At 38.2% G+C, this 18254-nt stretch overlaps 1 protein-coding gene across 1 annotated transcript in view; it reads right to left on the bottom strand.

Annotated features, from left to right (window-relative positions):
• The window catches only part of CDC5L (cell division cycle 5 like), a 49295-nt gene that overhangs the window by 17063 nt on the left and 13978 nt on the right, over positions 1–18254 (bottom strand). Inside the window, exons 7-13 of the mRNA XM_068558405.1 lie at positions 17152–17296; positions 15856–16044; positions 6716–6864; positions 4781–4943; positions 4106–4270; positions 2796–2876; positions 1415–1657 (exon numbers count right to left, since the gene is read on the bottom strand). Of these exons, the coding sequence (XP_068414506.1) occupies positions 1415–1657; positions 2796–2876; positions 4106–4270; positions 4781–4943; positions 6716–6864; positions 15856–16044; positions 17152–17296 (1135 nt within the window). The remainder of the gene's footprint in view (positions 1–1414; positions 1658–2795; positions 2877–4105; positions 4271–4780; positions 4944–6715; positions 6865–15855; positions 16045–17151; positions 17297–18254) is intronic.

The raw sequence follows: 18254 nt of genomic DNA, 5'->3' as shown, positions 1-18254 counted from the left end.
GTATTTCACTCTGAAACTGTACACAGTAAAAATTTACAAATTCAGCTCTTATAATAATTAGGAGAGAGTACAGCTAAGTTCTATTTAAACCGTCCCTAAAGAATCTGCTAAGTAAATAGCTGCTTCAAATTCTTCGGAACAAAGGGGACTATAGATAGATAAATAAAATATGGGAGGATATTTAAACTACTGTGTAATCGTTTCAAATAATTCCAAAGCACTACTTATATTATTATCAAAAAATTTATTACAATTTGTCCCTTATAGAATCTCTATTAGCAACAACGTGATCTTTATTTCAGGTTTCCATATATACAACAAATTTAGGAAAATTTATTTCCTAAATTCCATCTTCCCCTCATATTTTCACTCTAAAAAGAGGAAACTGTTCAAGCATCAAGTTCATTGTCTAATTCTCACCCGGTTCGGTGACTGAATGTGCCTGCCAAAGCGCAGGCACTCAACAGAGGACAGCTTCCATGGCACTTACTAAAAGGCAGCAAGTCAAAATTACTCATGAATCAGGGGCAAACAAACACAAATCTAAACCCTCCTTCCTTTCTCTATTTTCTTTTTAAAAGTCCTATAATACACATGTATCACGTATGCAATAAGAAAAAGAGAAAGTAAGAAAAAGAGAGGAGAGAGGGAAAGTGCAGGAGAGAAGCCAGACAAAGGAACCTTACTGGTTTTCTCCCAAGTTAGCCCATTATAATGGATGGGTCTATCACTGCCCCTCAGGGCGAAAGACTAAAGAAAAAAGACTTTTAAGCTAATGACCACTCTGCTTCCAACCATGAAACTAACTCTATTATCTTATGCCACTGTACAGATTTCTAGTCAAAATCACAGCTGTTTGCTCTGTCAAAGCAGAAAGAATAAAATGCATATGGAGGAAGAGGCAGGACAGACTTTAGACAAAACATTTCTTTATTTCCTTATCCAAAAGGGTAGGGGGAAATCATGTCAGGGGAATGAATTCAGTGAATATTTCCTTTCTGTGAATAGGTGAAAGATTTAATCTGTAAATACTTTTAATATATTCTTGTTTTTTCATAGTATTCTAAATAAGTGAGGTTTAAGTATTAAAGGCATTCCACCCTATTCAGAGACAGCAGAGTTAAACACAGAAAATAGCAACTGTAGCAACTATCAATCAGGCATACACCCATGAGACAACAACACTCTGCCATCACAGCCAGTGTTTATCTGATAAAGGCCTGCCACTGAACGTGGGAAGGGGTGGGGGGGGGGTGGTATGTCCTTTGCATAACACTTAATATGAATATTTATCTCTTAACCATATATTTCAGTTGCTTATGAACATCAATAAGGGAAAATATGTTAATGTTTGTCCATGATACATGGTATCTAACAAATACTTAAATCTTGAGACAGAAATATTCAATGATACCTTTTTCAGCTCTTCTTTGGAAAACTTTTCATAAGTGTTATGTTCCAGATAGGAAATGTGCTCTGCATTATTGGTACCAAATCCTACAGTTTTTCCTTTTTTATTTCCAGATGGTTCATAAGGGTGATGTAGAAGGTCATAATGAAGCATTGTGATCATTTCTTTTTTGATTAGTTCTTCACTTTTCTGTAAATCTGTCAGAGGTGGTTCTACATTTAAGGGTCTTAGAATAGTTTCATTTACCTAAAATTTTAAAACAAGTACAATTATTAAACATGTCACTGCAACATACTAACGTTATTAGTTCTACTAGCATGAATTAAATACAGGCACACCTTATTTTACTGGGCTTCACTTTACTGTGATTTGTAGGTAGTGTGTTTTTTTACAAACTCAAAGTCTGTGGCAACCCTGCGTTGAGCAAGTCTACTGGCACCATTCTTCCAACAGCATTTGCTCATTTTGTGTCTGTGTCACATTTTGGTAATTCTTGCAATATTTCAAACTTTTTCATTACTATTCTATTTGTTATGGTGAGCTGTGATCTTTAATGTTACTACTGGAAAAAGATTACAACTCAGGCTCAGAAACTTAGATGATAATTAGCGTTTTTTAGCTATCAAGTAGTTTTTAATTAAGTTACGTACTTTTTTTTTTAGACATACTACTACTACACACTTAAAAGACTACAGTTTAGGTAAACATAACTTTTACATGCACAAGGAAACCAAACAATTCGTGTGACTCACTTTATTGCGTGACATTCTCTTTACTACAGTGGCCTGGAACCAAACCTGCAATATCTCCGATGTATGCCTAAAGCAGTTTTACATTTTCAAAAGAAATTATTTTCTTTTTTTCTTCAAAATTCTTATTTGGGGACTTCCCTGGTGGGTCGGTGGTTAAGAATCCGCCTGCCAATGCAGGGGACACGGGTTTGAGCCCTGGTCCAGGAAGATCCCACAGGCCACAGAGCAACTAAGCCCACGCACCACAACTCCTGAGCCTGTGCTCTAGAGCCTGCAAGCCACAACTACTGAAGCCCGTGCACCTAGAGCCCGTGCTCCGCAACAAGAGAAGCCACCACAATGAGAAGCTGGCGCAGCACAACGAAGAGTAACCCCCGCTAGCTGCAGCTAGAAAAAGCCCGCATGCAGCAGCGAAGACCCAACGCAGCCAATCAATCAATCAATCATCAATCAATTTATTTTTAAAATTCGTATTTGTACCAGTGAAGCATTTCAAAGACTGGATCTGGGAACTGCTTTACTATATTCCAGAAAGTAGATGAAATGTCGTTTTATAGACTTTATAATATAAAAAACATCAATCACATAAAAAGAAACTTAAAACTTCCTAAGCCAGAAATTCTAATACTTACTTCTGATGGTCTTGGCAGATCTTTCTGGACAGCTTTGTGCATTCGTTTCATTTCCTTTACACGCTCTGCATCTCGTATGGCCTAAAAAATTATTTTAAAAACCATTTTTGCAGCTAAACAGTATTTGACACATTTCAGTAAAGCTGAAAACACTTTAGTCTGTAAGAATGTGTATGTTCAAGAGCTAAAGCTGTAGGAATCTGTGTTAAGTGTGTAGAAAGGCAATATAAGGCCACTAAAATTAATCAGCCTATTCTTTCTCCTGTTACAGTAGAAACTAAGAACTTCCAACGTCTACCAGGAGCATTCTCCAGATTTACATGGCTCCCTCCATCAGATAATCATTCTTTTCTTGTCTAAATCAAATCCTAAATGTAGAGGGGATGCTTCCAATTATCCCTCGTGCAACACAACCTTTCCCTTCCACCTCAAAAGCTACTGATTTTTAATTTAAAAAGCCAGCCAATGAATGTGTTGTTTCCTGATTCTTAAATTATGAATAATGTGGGTTAACACATTAGAACTGCAAACCAGTTCTGAGAGTAAATGTAACTCAAAATAGCTAAGAGAACTAAACACATAAAGTATTATCATCTATTCCCCACCAAAAAGCACATTCATGTGGTTTCCCTCTAAAACGATTTCCATTGATGCCATTCTCAATCCAACCCCGGGAAATTATTCAATTTCTAAAACCATCCTGAAATGGACTGCAGCAAGAATGCCTGAAGTGGGTCACATGATCTCAGTTTTAGTTCAAGTTTCACCAGTTTCCAGCCACAAGACCTGAGGAAGTTAACTTAATTCACCTGAGCCTGTTTCCTCATTTCTAAAACGAAGCTGACACTTACCCTACTTACATCACCTGGTTGTTATGCGCAAATGAGAAAGTAATTAACTAGAAGATGTATTAGTAGAAGGTGTTACTAATTTTATTCTGACGCTCGCTACATATCCAAAGCCACATTTTTTATTAGTTTACACTGACGAAAAACCATTTACTCAACCAATCCAAGATGTACTTGTTTTTAAGACTGATAATAACATCTTTTCTTGGCTAGAGTGAAAGCAATGTCTATAAGACTACTTATATGTATTTTAAAGAAGCATAATGAATTTGACAGGATATTTAAATGGCTATCCATATAATTATACATTTTAAGAATACCTATCAAGATATTCTAAGTATATTATGAACTATGTGAGTGAATATTATTAATGATGTAAGTAATTTTCTTCAGTGTAATTTTTTTTAATACTGAAAGAACTTTTAAGTAGAGATCTTGAGACATGTAACAGTCATCACCCACCTGCTTCCGTGCATCCACATCAGCAGCATCTTCAATGTAAGTATCATCTATTTCACGGTCTTCCAGTTCCTTCTCGGCATTTTCTGGTAGAACAATTTCAAAGTCATTCTTAGGGGCAGGAAGGCCCAACAACCCTAAACGGAGGTGTTCACGAGATTCTCTTTCCTGTAGAAAAAAATTGGTCCTTCTCAATTCATACACATTAAAATATGCAACTAATATTGTGTAAGAGTTTCTAAAAAGTAATTAGCCTAATTTTAATTCTAGAAAAATGACCCCTAACTTCAGATTTGAAACAAGATTTTGTTTAATTTCTATCTCCATTTCTTCCCTACCTTAAGACCAACCATAGGGCTTCCCTGGTGGCGCAGTGGTTGAGAATCTGCCTGCCAATGCAGGGGACACGGGTTCGAGCCCTGGTCTGGGAAGATCCCACATGCCACGGAGCAACTAGGCACGTGAGCCACAACTACTAAGCCTGCGCGTCTGGAGCCTGTGCTCCGCAACAGGAGAGGCCGCGATGGTGAGAGGCCCACGCACCACGATGAAGAGTGGCCCCCACTTGCCACAACTAGAGAAAGCCCTCGCACAGAAACGAAGACCCAACACAGCCAAAACTAAATAATAATAATTAAAAAAAAAAAAAAAGAATACTAAAAGGGAATTGACATGTACCATCTGCTTCACATAAGAGGGATCACTGTAATCTGCCATTCCATCCTCGGGATTAATGTTTAACTTGTCTCGAAGAGGCGTTCTACCCGGGGTGGAGTTAATAACTGGTTTGGGAGTTGTCCCACTCCGGGGAGTCAGCCCTTCAGATCCATGAGAAGGAGTTCTAGAAAGACAGAAATTCCAATTAATGAAAGTGCCAATTTTATTTGGATCGTGCTTTCAAATGTTTTTCACATAAATTATTTTACAAGGAAAACAGAAAAGAAATAAAGATTCCAGAAATTCCATCTCCCTACCTGGTTTTTAGTTAGACCTCTAGGTTAAAATAAAGGTTTGGTTCAGCTACTCAGTATTTACACACAGTATATTTATTCTAATAACTTCAAATAAAGTCATTACATCTGATATTTTCTTACCTTATTAATAACTAGGTCCACCAAACATTTTTCAACCTTTTTTTTTTAATAAATGTATTTATTTTTATTTATTTATTTTTGGTTGCATTGGGTCTTCGTTGCTGTGTGCAAGCTTTCTCTAGTTGCGGTGGCTTCTCTCGTAGAGCACGGGCTCTAGGCACGCAGGCTTCAGTAGTTCTGGCACGTGGGCTCAGTAGTTGTGGCTCGCGGGCTCTAGAGCGCAGGCTCAGTAGTTGCGGCGCACGGGCTTAGTTGCTCCGCGGCTTGTGGGATCCTCCTGGACCAGGGATTGAATCCGTGTCCCCTGCACTGGCAGGCGGATCCTTAACCACTGTGCCACCAGGGAAGTCCCACAACCTTTTCTTGACACATCAGGGTGGCTGAGAACACACAGTGGGCAGAGAAGTTGGCCACCACAATCAAGATCCCAAATGACTCCTTTTGAGTTCAGTATCTTCAACTTATCATTTGTCTCCTCCCTGCCTGTAGCTGTTGGCTATCACATCATCATCATCATAGATGTGCATACTTGAAATACTTCCTCCCTCTACATTTTGTTTGCAAACCAAACACCAGGCTTTTAGAATCACATCTAAATATGAATAGCTCTGAGTTACGGCTAAGAAACTCTCTTAGGAATAAAAGCCATAGACTTTGCACCTTACAGTTTAATTGTTCAAAGCCTTTTTTTTTTTTTTTTATATAAGGTTTTGGGTGCCAATGTTTCTTGATCCTGCTGTCATGTGCAATTGTTAACAGTCTTCATATACTTAACAACCAGTAGGAGGACATATTTTAAAATTAAAAGTAAACCCTAAATATTTCTAACCTTAAAAGCTCAAATTCCATTTTAATACAAATTGCTTCTATAATGTTTGTATCTTAAAAATTCTTCTTTAAAAACAGTAGCTTAAAACAAAAGAAGTATAAACAAATACTGAACTCTGAACTCTAGCTAATGATATACACAACGAGGAAGTGTTCAGGGTGAAATGGACTAATACCTGCAACTTACTTGGAAATGTATTAAAAATAAGATAGATTGATGGACGGATATGTGATTAAAGCAAACACTGTAAAATATTAACTGGAGAATTGAGTGGTGAGTATATGGATGCTTGCTTTACCATTCTTTCAACCTCTCTGAATGTTAGAAATTTTCACAATAAAATGTTGGGGGAAAAGCAACAGTAATACATACATAAAAAGGCTTAGAATTTTTATAAAATTCGCCAAATCATCATTAACAATGGATTGATCTGCTCTTTTAAATCAGATTAAAAGTATTCAGAAACGAGGTGATAGCACCAGAAACCCTGAAAAAGAAAGGAAGCTCCATTTGGTATTTGACTATTTCCTGGATACTATAATGTTATTTGCTACTATGAGTGAGGAGAAATCAAAAAGCAAGTTAAACACTTATTTCCATTCTCTGCCAGCATTTCTAAAGCAAACATGTTGTCCAAGTCCTCGGATTCAAGTTTTTCTAAAACAGAAAACAGTTATTTATTTACAGTACCTGAATGGGGTAGAAAGAACTGTGTTTGGAGTCTGTACAACCTGCCGCTGTGGAGTCACACCTGAGAAGTCGCTCTCGTGCAAAGGGGTGTTAAGTCCACCTTTTAATGGGGTGTCCACGTTGGTCAGAGCCATGAGGTTTTGGGCTTCCTGATTAACAAGAAGATAAAGAAGCATGTTTTAACAGTTTAGACAGAAGAGCAAATTCCTCTCTTCTGGTCCTACTACACAAATCTTGAAACAGGCCGAATTCTTATACATTTTTCTCAATGAAAACCAAGAGAGAAAATGAATACTGAGCTGTGGCAGAATTCAATACTTCCATTCCTTCTGTCAACCTAACATTAGCATGTCAGAAGTTCTGGAATAGGGTTTCCCTGGTAGTGCAGCAGTTAAGAATCTGCCTGCCAATGCAGGGGACATGGGTTCGAGCCCTGGCCCGGGAAGATCCCACATGCCACGGAGCAACTAAGCCCATGCGCCACAACTACTGAGCCCACGTGCCACAACTACTGGAGCCCGCATGCCTAGAACCCATGCTCCACAACAAGAGAAGCCACCGCAAAGAGAAGCCCGCGCACCGCAGTGAAGAGCAGCCCCCCACTCGCTGCAACTAGAGAAAGCCTGCAAGCAGCAACGAAGACCCAACGCAGCCAATAAATAAATAAATAAGAATTCCCTAATAAATAAGTTATAGGGATGTAATGTATAGCACCGGGAATATAGCCAACATTTTACAGCAACTTTATATGGAATATAATCTATAAAAAGATCAAATCACTATGTTGTACACCTGAAACTTATTCAGTATTGTAAGTCAGCTACACTTCAATAAATAAATAAATATATTTTAAAAGTAAAACAATTTTAAAAGAAATCTCCCTAATAAAACATCCCAGCCAGGACTTCCCTGGTGGCACAGTGGTTAAGAATCCGCCTGCCAATGCAGGGGACACGGGTTCGAGCCCTGGTCCGGGAAGAGCCCACATGCCGCAGAGCAACTAAGCCCGTGTGCCACAACTACTGAGTCCACGCGCCACGACTACTGAAGCCTGCGCACCTAGAGCCCGTGCTCTGCAACAAGAGAAGCCACCGCAATGAGAAGCCCGCGCACCGCAACGAAGAGTAGCCCCCTCTTGCCGCAACTAGAGAAAGCCCGTGCACAGCAACGAAGCCAAAAATAAATAAATTAAAATTTAAAAAAAAAAAAAAAAAAAACATCCCAGCCAGTTCAGCCCACAGGAAAGTCTGGAGTCAAGGGGTCCTACCCACACCCAAGGAGTGTCTAGTCAGCTTTTAATTGCCCTACCTTTATTCCCTAGATATAGGCAAAGAACAAGATCAAAAGGTATTTGAGGAAATATCTAATATGAAAGACAGAGAACAAAACAAATAAATGAAACTTAAACACTGAGCAGGAAAAAGAAAACTTATAAAAACAAAGCAAAACCATCATTAACAGCCTCAGAGGAATAAAAAGATATTAATTAAATGAGACGTTTAAAAACTGAACACATTTAAAAAAGAGCTCTTAGAAATTAAAAATATGACAGTAGAAATTTTAAAAAAAGATAAAATTCGGAAAATCTCCTAGCAATGAAATTAAAGTCAATTAAGACAGAACACCAGAGAGTAATAAGTAGCAAAATAAATTAATGAAAGGGAGGAAATTTTTTAATTTTCAAAATAACTTCCCAGAATTGAAGGCCATGAGTCTACAGAATTAAAAGAACCACCAAGTACCTAGCACAGTGGTTAAAAATAGACCCACATCAAGAAACACGCATGTGAGAAGTAAGGAGGAGATTAACCAAGATGGCGGAGTAGAAGGACGTGCTCTCACTCCCTCTTGCGAAAGCACCAGAATCACAACTGGCTGCTGGACAATCATTGACAGGAAGACCCTGGACTTCACCAAGGAGGATACCCCACGTCCAAGGACAGAGGAGAAGCCACAATGAGACGGTAGGAGGGGCGCAATCAGAGTAAAATCAAATCCCATAACTGCTGGGTGGGTGGCTCACAGACTGGCGAACACTTATACCACAGAAGTCCACCCACTGGAGTGAAGGTTCTGAGCCCCACGTCAGGCTTCCCAACCAGGGGGTCCGGCTACGGGAGGAGGAATTCCTAGAGAATCAGACTTTGAAGCCTAGTGGGAATTGATTGCAGGACTTTGACAGGACTGGGGGAAACAGAGACCCCACTCTTGCAGGGCACACACAAAGTAATGTGTGCATCGGGACCCAGGGGAAGGAGCAGTGACCCTGGGGGAGACTGAACCAGACCTACCTGCTGGTGTTGGGGGGTCTCCTGCAGAGGCGAGTGGTGGCTCTGTTTCACCGTGGGGATAAGGACACTGGCAGCAGAGGTTCTGGGAAGTTCTCCTTGGCGTGAGCCCTCCCAGAGTCTGCCATTAACCCCACCAAAGAGCACGGGTAGGCTCCAGTGTTGGGTTGCCTCAGGCAAAACAACCAACAGGGAGGGAACCCAGCCCCACCCATCAACAGTCAAGTGGATTAAGGTTTTACTGAGCTCTGACCGACACCGCAACAGTCAGCTCTACCCACCACCAGAGCCTCCCATCAAGCCTCTTAGATAGCCTCAACCACCAGAGGGCAGACAACAGAAGCAAGAAAAACTACAATCCTGCAGCCTGTGGACCAAAAACCACAGTTACAGAAAGATAGAGAAGATGAAAAGGCAGAGGGCTATGTACCAGATGAAGGAACAAGAAAAAACCCCAGAAAAACAACTAAATGAAGTGGAGATAGGCAACCTTCCAGAAAAAGAATTCAGAATAATGATAGTGAAGATGATCCAGGACCTCGGAATAAGAATGGAGGCAAAGATTGAGAAGATGCAAGAAATGATTAACAAAGACCTAGAAGAATTAAAGAACAAACAAACAGAGATGACCAATACAATAACTGAAATGAAAACTACACTAGAAGGAATCAATAGCAGAATAACTGAGGCAGAAGAACGGATAAGTGACCTGGAAGACAGAATGGTGGAATTCACTGCTGCGGAACAGACTAAAGAAAAAAGAATGAAAAGAAATGAAGACAGCCTAAGAGACCGCTGGGACAACATTAAACGCAACAACATTCGCATTATAGGGGTCCCAGAAGGAGAAGAGAGAGAGAAAGGACCAGAGAAAATATTTGAAGAGATTATAGTCGAAAACTTCCCTAACATGGGAAAGGAAATAGCCACCCAAGTCCAGGAAGCGCAGAGAGTCCCATACAGAATAAACCCAAGGAGAAACACGCCGAGACACATAGTAATCAAAGTGGCAAAAATTAAAGACAAAGAAAAATTATTGAAAGCAGCAAGGGAAAAACGACAAATAACATACAAGGGAACTCCCATAAGGTTAACAGCTGATTTCTCAGCAGAAACTCTGCAAGCCAGAAGGGAGTGGCATGATATACTTAAAGTGATGAAAGGGAAGAACCTACAACCAAGATTACTCTACCCGGCAAGGATCTCATTTAGATTTGATGGAGAAATCAAAAGCTTTACAGACAAGCAAAAGCTAAGAGAATTCAGCACCACCAAACCAGCTCTACAACAAATGCTAAAGGAACTTCTCTAAGTGGGAAACACAAAAGAAAAGGACCTACAAAAACAAACCCAAAACAATTAAGAAAATGGTCATAGGAACATACATATCGATAATTACCTTAAACGTGAATGGATTAAATGCCCCAACCAAAAGACGTAGACTGGCTGAATGGATACAAAAACAAGACCCATATATATGCTGTCTACAAGAGACCCACTTTAGACCTAGGGACACATACAGACTGAAAGTGAGGGGATGGAAAAAGATATTCCATGCAAATGGAAATCAAAAGAAAGCTGGAGTAGCTATACTCATATCAGATAAAATAGACTTTAAAATAAAGAATGTTACAAGAGACAAGGAAGGACACTACATAATGATCCAGGGATCAATCCAAGAAGAAGATATAACAATTATAAATATATATGCACCCAACATAGGAGCACCTCAATACATAAGGCAACTGCTAACAGCTACAAAAGAGGAAATCGACAGTAACACAAGAATAGTGGGGGACTTTAACACTTCACTTACACCAATGGACAGATCATCCAAAATGAAAATAAATAAGGAAACAGAAGCTTTAAATGACACAATAGACCAGATAGATTTAATTGATATATATAGGACATTCCATCCAAAAACAGCAGATTACACTTTCTTCTCAAGTGCGCACGGAACATTCTCCAGGATAGATCACATCTTGGGTCACAAATCAAGCCTCAGTAAATTTAAGAAAATTGAAATCATATCAAGCATCTTTTCTGACCACAACGCTATGAGATTAGAAATGAATTACAGGGAAAAAAACGTAAAAAAGACAAACACATGGAGGCTAAACAATACGTTACTAAATAGCCAAGAGATCACTGAAGAAATCAAAGAGGAAATAAAAAAATACCTAGAGACAAATGACAATGAAAACACGACGACCCAAAACCTATGGGATGCAGCAAAAGCGGTTCTAAGAGGGAAGTTTATAGCTATACAAGCCTACCTCAAGAAACAAGAAAAATCTCAAGTAAACAATCTAACCTTACACCTAAAGAAACTAGAGAAAGAAGAACAAACAAAACCCAAAGTTAGCAGAAGGAAAGAAATCATAAAGATCAGAGCAGAAATAAATGAAATAGAAACAAAGAAAACAATAGCAAAGATCAATAAAACTAAAAGTTGGTTCTTTGAGAAGATAAACAAAATTGATAAGCCATTAGCGAGACTCATCAAGAAAAAGAGGGAGAGGACTCAAATCAATAAAATCAGAAATGAAAAAGGAGAAGTTACAACAGACACCGCAGAAATACAAAGCATCCTAAGAGACTACTACAAGCAACTTTATGCCAATAAAATGGACAACCTGGAAGAAATGGACAAATTCTTAGAAAGGTATAACCTTCCAAGACTGAATCAGGAAGAAATAGAAAATATGAACAGACCAATCACAAGTAATGAAATTGAAACTGTGATTAAAAATCTTCCAACAAACAAAAGTCCAGGACCAGATGGCTTCACAGGTGAATTCTATCAAACATTTAGAGAAGAGCTAACACCCATCCTTCTCAAACTCTTCCAAAAAATTGCAGAGGAAGGAACACTCCCAAACTCATTCTATGAGGCCACCATCACCCTGATACCAAAACCAGACAAAGACTTGTAACTACAAAAAAAGAAAATTACAGACCAATATCACTGATGAATATAGATGCAAAACTCCTCAACAAAATACTAGCAAACAGAATCCAACAACACATTAAAAGGATCATACACCACGATCAAGTGGGATTTATCCCAGGGATGCAAGGATTCTTCAATATACGCAAATCAATCAATGTGATACACCATATTAACAAATTGAAGAATAAAAACCATATGATCATCTCAATAGATGCAGAAAAAGCTTTTGACAAAATTCAACACCCATTTCTGATAAAAACTCTCCAGAAAGTGGGCATAGAGGGAACCTACCTCAACATAATAAAGGCCATATATGACAAACCCACAGCAAACATCATTCTCAATGGTGAAAAACTGAAAGCATTTCCTCTAAGATCAGGAACGAGACAAGGATGCCCACTCTCACCACTATTATTCAACATAGTTCTGGAAGTCCTAGCCACGGCAATCAGAGAAGAAAAAGAAATAAAAGGAATACAAATTGGAAAAGAAGAAGTAAAACTGTCACTGTTTGCGGATGACATGATACTATACATAGAGAATCCTAAAACTGCCACCAGAAAACTGCTAGAGCTAATTAATGAATATGGTAAAGTTGCAGGATACAAAATTAATGCACAGAAATCTCTTGCATTCCTATACACTAATGATGAAAAATCTGAAAGAGAAATTATGGAAACACTCCCATTTACCATTGCAACAAAAAGAATAAAATACTTAGGAATAAACCTACCTAGGGAGACAAAAGACCTGTATGCAGAAAACTATAAGACACTGATGAAAGAAATTAAAGATGATACCAACAGATGGAGAGATATACCATGTTCTTGGATTGGAAGAATCAACACTGTGAAAATGAGTATACTACCCAAAGCAATCTACAGATTCAATGCAATCCCTATCAAATTACCAATGGCATTTTTTACGGAGCTAGAACAAATCATCTTAAAATTTGTATGGAGACACAAAAGACCCCGAATAGCCAAAGCAGTCTTGAGGCAAAAAAATGGAGCTGGAGGAATCAGACTCCCTGACTTCAGACTATAAAGCTACAGTAATCAAGACAATATGGTACTGGCACAAAAACGGAAATCTAGATCAATGGAACAGGATAGAAAGCCCAGAGATAAACCCACGCACCTATGGTCAACTAATCTATGACAAAGGAGGCAAGGATATACAATGGAGAAAGGACAGTCTCTTCAATAAGTGGTGCTGGGAAAACTGGACAGCTACATGTAAAAGAATGAAATTAGAATACTCCCTAACACCATACACAAAAATAAACTCAAAATGGGTTAGAGACCTAAATATAAGACTGGACACTATAAAACTCTTAGAGGAAAACATAGGAAGAACACTCTGACATAAATCACAGCAAGATCTTTTTTGATCCACCTCCTAGAGTAATGGAAATAAAAACAAAAATAAACAAGTGGGACCTAATGAAACTTCAAAGCTTTTGCACAGCAAAGGAAACCATAAACAAGACGAAAAGACAACCCTCAGAATGGGAGAAAATATTTGCAAATGAATCAACGGACAAAGGATTAATCTCCAAAATATATAAACAGCTCATTCAGCTCAATATCAAAGAAACAAACACCCCAATCCAAAAATGGGCAGAAGACCTAAATAGACATTTCTCCAAAGAAGACATACAGACGGCCACGAAGCACATGAAAAGATGCTCAACATCACTAATTATTAGAGAAATGCAAATCAAAACTACAATGAGGTATCACCTCACTCCTGTTAGAATGGGCATCATCAGAAAATCTACAAACAACAAATGCTGGAGAGGGTGTGGAGAAAAGGGAACCCTCTTGCACTGTTGGTGGGAATGTAAATTGATACAGCCACTATGGAGAACAGTATGGAGGTTCCTTAAAAAACTAAAAATAGAATTACCATATGACCCAGCAATCCCACTACTGGGCATATACCCAGAGAAAACCATAATTCAAAAAGACACATGCACCCCAATGTTCATTGCAGCACTATTTACAATAGCCAGGTCATGGAAGCAACCTAAATGCCCATCAGCAGATGAATGGATAAAGAAGATGTGGTACATATATACAATGGAATATTACTCAGCCATAAAAAGGAACGAAATTGAGTCATTTGTTGAGACGTGGATGGATCTAGAGACTGTCATACAGAGTGAAGTAAGTCAGAAAGAGAAAAACAAATATTGTATATTAATGCATGTATGTGGAACCTAGAAAAATGGTACAGATGAGCCAGTTTGCAGGGCAGAAGTTGAGACACAGATGTAGAGAATGGACATATGGACACCAAGGGGGGAAAACTGCGGTGGGGTGGGGATGGTGGTGTGCTGAATTGGGCGATTGGGATTGACATGTATACACTGATGTGTATAAAATTGATGCCTAATAAGAACCTGCAGTATAAAAAAACAAACAAAAAAAAAAAAAAAAAAGAAACACGCATGTGAAAAAGAGAAGATCATATAAGCTTCCAGAGAAAGAAAAAACCAGCTTTCTTATTAACAACCTGAATGGCACAGGACGTATCAATAGCAACAATGAAAGCCAGAAGACACTGGAGCACTGCCTTCAAAACTGTGAACAAAAACCCTTTCAATCTGGAATTCTATACCCTGTTGTACTATCAATCAGATAAGAGGATAGGACAGTAATTTACAGATATTCAAGGTCTTAAAAATTCCATCTCCCATGAAACCTTCCTCAGAAAGCCACTGACAGATACACTTCACCAACAAGGGAGTCAACCAAAAAAGCCAGAGACATGGGAGCCAAGAAAGAGGAGACCCAAGGGACTTTCTAGGACGACAGTGAAGGGAAAGCAAGAGAACAAGCTGTAACAAGATCTAAAGAGTAATCAGTCTAGACTAGAACATTCACAAGTTCTGGGAATGACTTCAAGTCATTGAAAAAAGTAAGAATACCTAAAATGTGACCAGATTACAGGAGATTTACAGTTGGTATAAAGTCCAGAACTGAATGTGTGCTAAGTAATCAGAAAATTTAGCACCTAAATAAAACAAGTATTAATTCAAAGAAAAACAAAATACTGCACAGTAATTATAAGGCATTTTGTGGGTCAAGTGCAGTTTGACCCACAGTTTACATAGTGAATGAATGCAGTTTACGTAGTCATAACATAAACCATAAATATGGAGCTAACCAAAATTATGATTAACTATAATGGAAGATGGGAAAATGGAAAGAGTGTGTATGCACAGTAGAGGCAGAAGGTGTGAGAGAGCCAGATGTTCAAATCCTTGGTGGAAAGGTGCCTAAAACTGAAAATAAAACCAAAATGTAACAAGTGTCTTAGCAGTAAGGTGGTAAAAACAAAGAGCTATCACTGGTGCCTGTAGAGAGCAAGCAATGAAGGGCACTGTTTTTCTTACGAAGTCTTGCAGGACTATTTGACTCCTGAATCAGTACCTTAAAATTATATTTGACTATTAGAAAATTGAGATGTAAGAGTGTTAAAAGACTCAGTAGTATTCTGTTAGGTTTGTCTATTCTCTGGCATGCAGACACCCTAAAGAACACACAGAGCTGTACACCCTATGTGCTAAGGAGAGAGAGGGAAATAGTACTGAAGGCAGTCTATGCCAAGCTAAGTACAGAATCACAAGAAAGTTTTAAAAGTTACTGACTACACGTGTTTGATTTTTTTTCCAGGACTGCTAGGCAATGTGAAATTTTTAAATGCTATGCTTTACTGACAGGATTTAGCTTCCCTACTACAGAAATCTCTAGCAGCTATGCACTCAGGACTGTTTCAAACTGCTTACCCTAAAACACACAAAACCAAACCATTTAGTGTTCTCCTTTAAAATACTTCTAAGGACAATAAACAAAGTGAAAGGTTCACTCTACCATATGGCAGCCTACCTGCAGAATTCTGTCCTGGGAAGCTGGTGTTCGTGGTGTTCTCAGAGCGATGCTGTTGTTGGTGACATTGTACTCAGACAAGAGAGTACTGGAAGCCGAGTTTGTTATGCCAGATTCCTCAGCAGTTTGACGTGCAATTTCACTTGCTTGGCCTACTTTTACAACTTCCTGGAGTTCTGCATCTGAAATCTAAAGACACAGTTATCACAGTAGCAATATTTTAACCGAGAATAACACAGCTGAAAACTTCCACATTCCAGAAAATGAATTGCTGAAGCTGTGTGATGAGTACACAGGGGCTCATTGTAGCATTCTCTTTACTTTTTGTGGGTTTGAAAATTTCCATAATAAAGTTTTTAAAAGTCTTCCCTATTTAATGTGGGGGCGGGGGGGGAATCCCATATGTGACATGGAATCAAGCTGCAAATACTTAAATTCCTTTTCAGTATTTCCATACTGAAATTCTTTCAAACCAAAATATTTATAAATCAAGAACATAAAATAATAGTGTTTATACAAAACCATTTATCAATTGGGGGGAGGGTGGGTACTAAAAACCAATTAAAATATCACACAGAGTCCACAGAGCCACAATATCCCTAAGAAAATCAAAAGGTGTTATCCTTGTAATTTTACCAAACTAAATATCCTAAGAACTAAAAAAAAATTACAGGCAAAATCTCAGTTTAAGAAATATCACTACTACGAATAACAGCATCTAACAAAATTATTTTATGTTTATGCCCAAGAATTTTGTATTGGTGCAGCCAGGGCACTCATTTGTGGAAAGAAGCTGTTCAAGCCTCCTAAATCCATCCCGCTGCTCCATTTAACTGCCCAATTATACAGAGCTGTACTCGTCAAAACAAAACAAGAGCTTATTCAAAATCCCCATGTTTCTGACCAACTATAATTCAAAGGAACAGAGCCTATGATGAGCTAAATGAATTTTCTCTTCTCCACAACTCCCATGTTGATTTTCACAGCTACTGTCTCAAAAAGAGAAGGAGGTGTGACACAACAAAACCTTCCCTAAAAGAAAGTGGCCTGAAGTCCACAAGGCCAAATACCACCTTTATCAGCTACAAAAAAGAGGTCTGGAGCCCTAGCCTACTGAAAAATTGCTAAGAGCTGACAATTACTTACTAAACCATCATATGAGCAGTTCAAGGCCTGATATTTCTTAAAGGTACCAAGCACCCAGCAAAAGCCTGGCACATAGGCCCGCAAACATTTGCTGGATAAATGGTAAGCATATGAGTTCATACAATGAAAAACCTGCTTTTATCAGATTACCTGAGGGGCAGGTAGTACTAGTTTGCTTCTCTTTTTAGTAAATTCAGAAACACCACTAGTTTGAAGAATTGCTGACGGTAAATCAGATTCTTTTTTCCTTTTCAAATGCTGCTTGTCTTTTTTTCTATCTCGTCCTTCTTTTTCACTGTCATGGATCAAGGTGGAGAACAGATTTTTTAAAGTTACATATAGGCAACAACATTAAACGCCATATAAATAGTCATATGCTCTGAACGAAATAATCCCATTCCTAATAAAATTATGATGAAAAGACAAAACAATATACATTAAGTTGTTCCCTACACCATTACCTACCCACTATACTCAAGAGGAATGCAGACTTAGAATATCAATAGAATTATTAAGAAAATAAGATATACTAAGTAATTTAAGTAATAAATATTAAACTATGTAACTATAAAGACTATGATAAGCAAAATGTTACATATAACATGGAAAGAAAAACATAAAACTACTCCTACACTGTGACTATGTTCATGTAAAAATATGTGTGTGCACATAGGAAAATGATGAAGTATACAAAAACAGAAACAATTAAATGAAGGGAACAGAATTAAAACGTGAGTTTTAAAGTTTTCCTTTAAAACTATTCTTCAATTGTTTGCTATGATTTTTTTTAATTCATAAATTTTTTTAAAGGATATTTAAGTCCTGACAAATGACACCAGAAAGTTGTTAGGGTCTAAAGCCAGGCTCAAGGCCATCTTTTAAAGGACCAGGAATGCCTTCTCCCCCTCTGCATGTCATCCTCTACTTCCATCTAGTCTACTCCTTCCAAATGACTGTTTTTTCTTCAATCTCTTTATTTGTAGGGACTACCTAAAGCAAGGTCCTAATTTGAAAAATAAATACAACAGAGTACATCCAAGAAAATCCTGTTTCACAGTGACTGACATCTGTTGTTTACTAACAATTTATGTCAACAGAAATGGAAGGCCACTGGGGGAGTAGAAAACTAAAAATCTTTGATAATCCTAAAAGGTTCTCCCCACAACATTCAGATATAACAATTTAAAAACTCTAAAAATCCCTAGAAATAAACAAAATCCTCTGTATTCTAAGACATTTTATAAATATACCTA

The sequence above is a fragment of the Eschrichtius robustus genome, chromosome 12 (assembly GCF_028021215.1).
Source record: "Eschrichtius robustus isolate mEscRob2 chromosome 12, mEscRob2.pri, whole genome shotgun sequence".
Taxonomy (NCBI): domain Eukaryota; kingdom Metazoa; phylum Chordata; class Mammalia; order Artiodactyla; family Eschrichtiidae; genus Eschrichtius; species Eschrichtius robustus.
This window is presented reverse-complemented; position numbering and strand designations above follow the sequence as displayed.